This window comes from Leopardus geoffroyi, chromosome A1, assembly GCF_018350155.1.
Source record: "Leopardus geoffroyi isolate Oge1 chromosome A1, O.geoffroyi_Oge1_pat1.0, whole genome shotgun sequence".
NCBI lineage: Eukaryota > Metazoa > Chordata > Mammalia > Carnivora > Felidae > Leopardus > Leopardus geoffroyi.
Window position 1 is genome coordinate 161,573,100 of NC_059326.1, and position 6,000 is coordinate 161,579,099.

General features: G+C 34.3%; 1 protein-coding gene across 1 annotated transcript in view; it reads left to right on the forward strand.

Annotated features, from left to right (window-relative positions):
* FAM174A (family with sequence similarity 174 member A) overlaps nt 1–5,517 on the forward strand; it is a 38,230-nt gene extending 32,713 nt beyond the window's left edge. The window contains exon 3 of the mRNA XM_045499402.1: nt 4,942–5,517. Within this exon, the coding sequence (XP_045355358.1) occupies nt 4,942–4,945 (4 nt within the window). The 3' untranslated portion in view covers nt 4,946–5,517. The remainder of the gene's footprint in view (nt 1–4,941) is intronic.
* Nucleotides 5,518–6,000: the final 483 nt, after the last annotated feature.

Sequence of the window (6,000 nt, forward strand, 5' to 3'; positions counted from 1 at the left end):
ATGTTTGGTTACTAAAATTTTTTGCACAAAGAAATCACAAAACTAAAAAGCACATGTCGGTTTTTAAGTGTTGTGTAGGATGTTTCAGCCCTCTTGCATAGAAAAACTGTTGAGGAATCAGTATATACTGACTAAAAAGTCCCTTTTTCCTCAAAGAAAAATATTGGAAACAAATACTCATAACCAGTCCCCAAAACAGTTTAAAACAATGTACAACAAATGGGAACAATACTTTCTTGCTATTCTTTTTGATTTCCACCAAACATTAAAATAACCAGTAGTATTTTATAATGATGTACACTACAGGACAGTTTAACAGGCTTGGTAGCAGCTTCTAAAAGCTGGCACTTAACATCACTTCAAGGCTGTTTTAGTCTTTTTTATCAAGTATGTAATTTTTTTTTTTAATGTATGTCATTTATTGTCAAATTGGTTTCCATACAACACCCAGTGCTCATCCCAAAATGCCTTCTTCAATGCCCATCACCTACCCTTCCCTCCCTCCCACCCCCCCCCCCCCAATCAACCCTCAGTTTGTTCTCAGTTTTTAAGAGTCTTATGCTTTGGCTGTCTCCCACTCTAACCTCTAGTTTTTCAAGTATGTAATTTTTAAAACCCTAAATTTGCTTCTTAGCTACTTCTCTTCTGCTTCATTAAATTTAATATATATGTCTTCATTACATTTGTGCTCAATGTTACTTGACCACAAAATATTTTTTTCATGTTAACATCACTATATCAGAATTAGAAAGCAGATTTGATATATAAGTATTTAACCAGAAACACTCATTAAGAAGGTCTTATTCAGTTACCAATTTGAAAATAGTTCTAATTCCTAAAACACTACTTTCACTGTGAAACATAATATCAGAATAAACACTAAGAGTATTCAAAGTAAATAGAATATAAGAGTATGTCAAAGTACTAATGTTTATTTTAGATAAAAATTGGTAATGTTACGTTTAGTCTGTACTTTATCCATTTAAAGGGTACTATGCAATCTTTGTCATTATTTAAATGATAAAAGTAATAATTAATAAAAGGTAATAAAAGAGAGCCTTAATGTTTTTTTTTTTTTTTAATGTTTATTTATTTTTGAGAGAGACAGACACAGAGTGTGAGCAGGGGAGGGGTAGAGATGGGGAGACACAGAATCTGAAGCAGGCTCCAGGCTCTGAGCTGTCAGCACAGAGCCTGATGTGGGGCTCAAACTCACGATTAGTGGGATCATGACCTGAGCTGAAGTCGGATGCTCAACCAACTGAGCCACCCAGATGCCCCTGTTGTTTTTGTTGTTGTTGTTGTATGTTTTTTCTGTGGACATTGAGCCTTAGAAGAAAATTTGCCTTGCTCCATTAATTAGACATCACAATGTGCATAAGAACATGAGTTATTTTTATTTATTTTTTAATGTTTATTTTTTTTTAGAGAGAGAGTGTGAGCAGGGGAGGGGCAGAGAGAGAGAGGGAGACACAGAATCCAAAGTAGGCTCTAGGCTCTGAGCTGTCAGCACAGAGCCCGACACAGCGCTTGAACCCACAAACCGTGAGATCATGACCTGAGCCAAAGTCAGACACTCAACCGACTGAGCCACCCAGGTGCCCCAAGAACATGAATTATTTGTATGTTATTTTAACAAATGTTATGTAACATCAGATTTTTTGGTAATGCCCTTTCTCATCTCATTGCATGATCTGGAGTTATCCTATTTAATTTGATAGCTACTAACCACATGTGACTCGTACATTTGAATTTGACTAGTGTGACGGAGAAACTGAAGTTTTAATTTTACTGGATTTAAACTAATTGAAATTACAGTTAAATTGCCAGATGTGACTAGTGGCTGTTGGACAGAATAGACCTAGAGCAAAAATGTTTGCTTGATCTGGTTTAAATTAATTCTATTAAATGAACACTTCTACAACAGTTAAATCACAAATTTCTGTCCATATAGCAGTTGATCCATTTAATGAAATGCTTGCTGCTTTTGTTCAGGATTTATACCCTGCTGTGACTGTTTGGATTGTAGTCCCTCTAAGTTGAGATAGACAGATATGGGAGGCAGAGCATAGCTACCCCATGAGGCTGATGTGCCTGAATGGGGTTAAAGACAATATAGGGACAAAGACCTCAAGTTTATGGACAGAAAAGTTATAAACACAATTATTAAGTCATTAACCTTTCCTAGTGTTCTCAGATATTATTCATTCTTCCAGATCCATAGATACTGTATCTTCTTTAAAAGAATTTGGGAGGAAAAACACACACAAAAAAAACAAAAACAAAAACAATAACAGGCATCTAATATTTGCAAATGTATTTAAATGAATAAAGAGTAACAATACTCTTGACTGCACTAAGACATTTTTTTTAACTTGATTGGGATTTGTAGCTGTTTTGATAGTTTAAGATTTTCTGAGGTAGCTTTTAAGTTGTCCTTGAAAATAATGACTTTTTTTTATTATTGCATCATTTTGTAATATGAAGAGACAAAACATTCTTGAGGTTTGAAAAGTACTCAAACTGAGGTTTCCATAAAAATTATTAAAAACTGCACAGTTGCTTTACCTCATAGAAGAGCATGGTGATTTTTTTTATTATGTTAAGAATACATGAGCTCTACTTTCTTAAATTTTTAGGTACACAATACAATATTATTAACTATAGGTGCAACGCTGTATGACAAATATCTAGAACTTACTCATCTTGCATAACTGAAATTTTATACCCATAGAGTACAATTCTGCATTTCATTCTCCCTCAGCCCCCAACAACCACCATTCTACTCTCTGCTTCTCTATGATTGACTATTTTCTACAACTTTTTTACTTTTCCTATTTTAATAAAGAACATAAAATAGCAGAAGTTTTTCTGAATTCAAGAGTTTCTGTCATGTCATAAGAAATCTGTAGTAGTTGGCTCCTGACATTGACTCAATGGCTGTTTGATCAGAGTCTAAATTTATGCACTTTTCTCCAGCCTTTCCTCATGCTTGTCTTATCCTGGTTATATGACTGCTGTAATTTCAGTCACCACATCTTTGTTTCGGGTAACAAGAGGGTGGTAGGCAAGAACCCACCCCACCTCAGTCTCTTTATCAGAAAGTCAAAATTTCTCAGAACTATATTCTTCCCAATACATCTCCACCCCCTTTTGCTAGCAAAAACAAAGACAAAAATGAGTCAATATTTTTATCAGCAAACAAAAAGTAGATTAGTGTTAAATACACAGCCTATAATATGTCACCCTAACTATTCAAGATGTTTTCTGAAGGTTAAATTCGGCAGCTAGTAAGAGAAATATTTGGGTTTTGAGGTCACAGAATGAATGTATGTGTTTTAAGGAATTATCGTTCACGAGTAGCTGTTTTGCAGAGCAGTATGTATGAGTAGGAATCCAATGTAAACAGAGTAGCTTTTTGTGTATGTGTGTGCAGTGGGAATTCTGTCAATAGAACGATAGAGCAGTTAATCTAATCTGATATAATCTTTAAACTTCTGTGACTAAATCCTCATGACTGAGGAGTGCTGTGGTAAAATAAGGAGCAACAGAATATGATTATGTAGACTGAAATGCTTCTTGAGCTTCTGTCATTGATAACTGAATCTCCTTAATTCTGTTTCTTGAATCTTGGCTTTTCTTCCTTACCATGTCACCTGACAAATAGTGTGATTGGTCTGCATCTCTCAACTCTTTCCCAGCTCTTGGACTCTTATTATAATAGTTTTCTGTTTTCATCCTGAAGGTTTCCATAAAAAGACATCCTTAAATTCTTGGAAACTGTTTTATCTCATTCTTTTTTAAAAAGCTTTAATAAGCAGATTTTTTTTGTTTATTTATTTATTTTTGAGGAGAGAGAGCATGAACAGGGGAGGGGCAGAGAGAGAGAGAGGGAGAAAGAGAATCTCAAGCAGGCTCCACACTGTCAATGCAGAGGCTAATGCAGGGCTCGAATTCACGAACTATGAGATCATGACCTGAGCCAAAACCAAGAGTCAGATGTTTAACCGACTGAGCCACCCAGGTGCCCCTGTTTTATCCCATTTTCTTTACTTTTTTTTTATTTTTAAAAATTTTTTTAAATTAAGTTTATGTCTTTATTTTGAGAGAGAGAGTGAGCAAGTGGGGAAGGGGCAGGGGGAGCAAGAGAGAGAGAGAGGGAGAGGGTGGGAGAAAGAGAGAGAACCCCAAGCAGGCTCCTCACTACTAGTGCAGAGCCCACTGTGGTGCTTAAACTCATGAACCAGATCATGACCTGACCTGAAGTTGGGTGCTTAACTGACTGAGCTACCCAGGCATCCCTGTTTTATACCATTCTTAAGAAGAAGAACTTATCCATTAAATAATTGACCAAGATGGTATTAGAATTCAGACTTCCTTTCTAGGCCAGGTTTTTTGTCCTCCGAGTGATTTCTGCCCTTTATTTGTGGTTCTATAATAAGAGCAGGGAATAATGTTTATTATTTTTCTCTTTTTTTCTTTTTTGTCATCACCATCTTCCCCAGTATCAAGCATTCTTTCTGACAGATAATAGCTCGGTATATGTTTGGTGATGTATTTAAGTACTAAACTTAGCACACATAGCTGAATAGGTTGCATGCCCTATTTTAAATAAATCAAAGCATTAAGTATTATGGTCACTCCTTTTTCACATGAGACTATATATTTGAAATAGATTTGCCTGTACTTCTTCTACATGTTACTACCATATAAAATCTCTTTGGAAATGTTAGAATTATAATTCAAAAGATAGGGTCTGATTTAATTAATATAGGCAAAATAATCGTTTGTTTTATTCAGTGCCATTCATTGTAATTCCCTTACGTTAAATAATTTCATTACCTTCCTGCCAGGCCAAATCTTTGAGGATATTTTAAAATGTGTTTAAGTTTATTCCGGGATGAACATTTATAGTTTTTGTTTTTGTTTTGTTTTTTGCAGATAAGAATGTGCCTTTTGATGAAAGGACTTCATCTTTCTACAATGAAGAGCAGAATTTCTATGTTTAAGGAATAAGAAGCCACTTTATCACTAGGGGCGGGGTATTTAAGTTATATACATTATAACAACCTTTAATTTGTTGTTGCAATAAATACTGTATCATTTTGTTACGTCTTTGAATGTACAGAAGTGCTCTTAATGGGCTCAGAGTTGTTGGGAGTGAACTGCACTATAGTAGAAATCTGTGTGAAAATTACTTTAAAGCAGGGTGTTTTCTGATCAGTTATTGTTTCCTGCTTACCATATTGTTGTAAACAGTTTTATATATTAATCAGTTAATGTTTTGTTTTTTTTTGTGGGTTTTGGGGAGGACTTTTTGTTTTGAGGAGGATTTTTGCCTTTTTTTTTTTCTTGATAAAACTATAAATCCCGACAACCAACTGGTGTGTAAAAATAATTTAAAATTTCTTTACCAAGATGTATTTCCCATTTTTGGGGGAAAAAGAAGCCAAATTTATTACTTTGCATTTGTGTTTTTTTGTAAATTAATAAATGTCTGAGTTGTTTGCAAAACAAGAAATGATGTAAAAATTCTTTTAACATGGTACAGACAGAATATGATTACAGAATAAATCCAAAGACTATAGAATTATATATTAATATATACATATTATATGGTTTCTAGAAAAATCTTTCAAAAAAGATTATTTTATTGAGCAACTTGTTAAGATACCTTCTTTGATTAGATATTTTAGAAAAATGTGAATTTCAAGGCCATTTTATTTATTTACAGTATTGTGAAAGATAGAAGTAATGACAAAACATTCCAGTCATATGTTTTGGTGCAGGAGAAAAAGGAATTAAAGTAAGTGCATAAACTTTGGAGTCAGACAGACCTGAATACAGAGACTGACTTTATTAACTCTAAGCTATTTAACCCTGTTGGGCTTCAGTTTTCCACATTCTAAAACTTAGAAAGGAACTTACAGGAAAAGCATGGGTCACAAATTTAGTTGCTGATAGGGGCCAGGGAGGTAATTTAAATATCTGTCTGTCTAT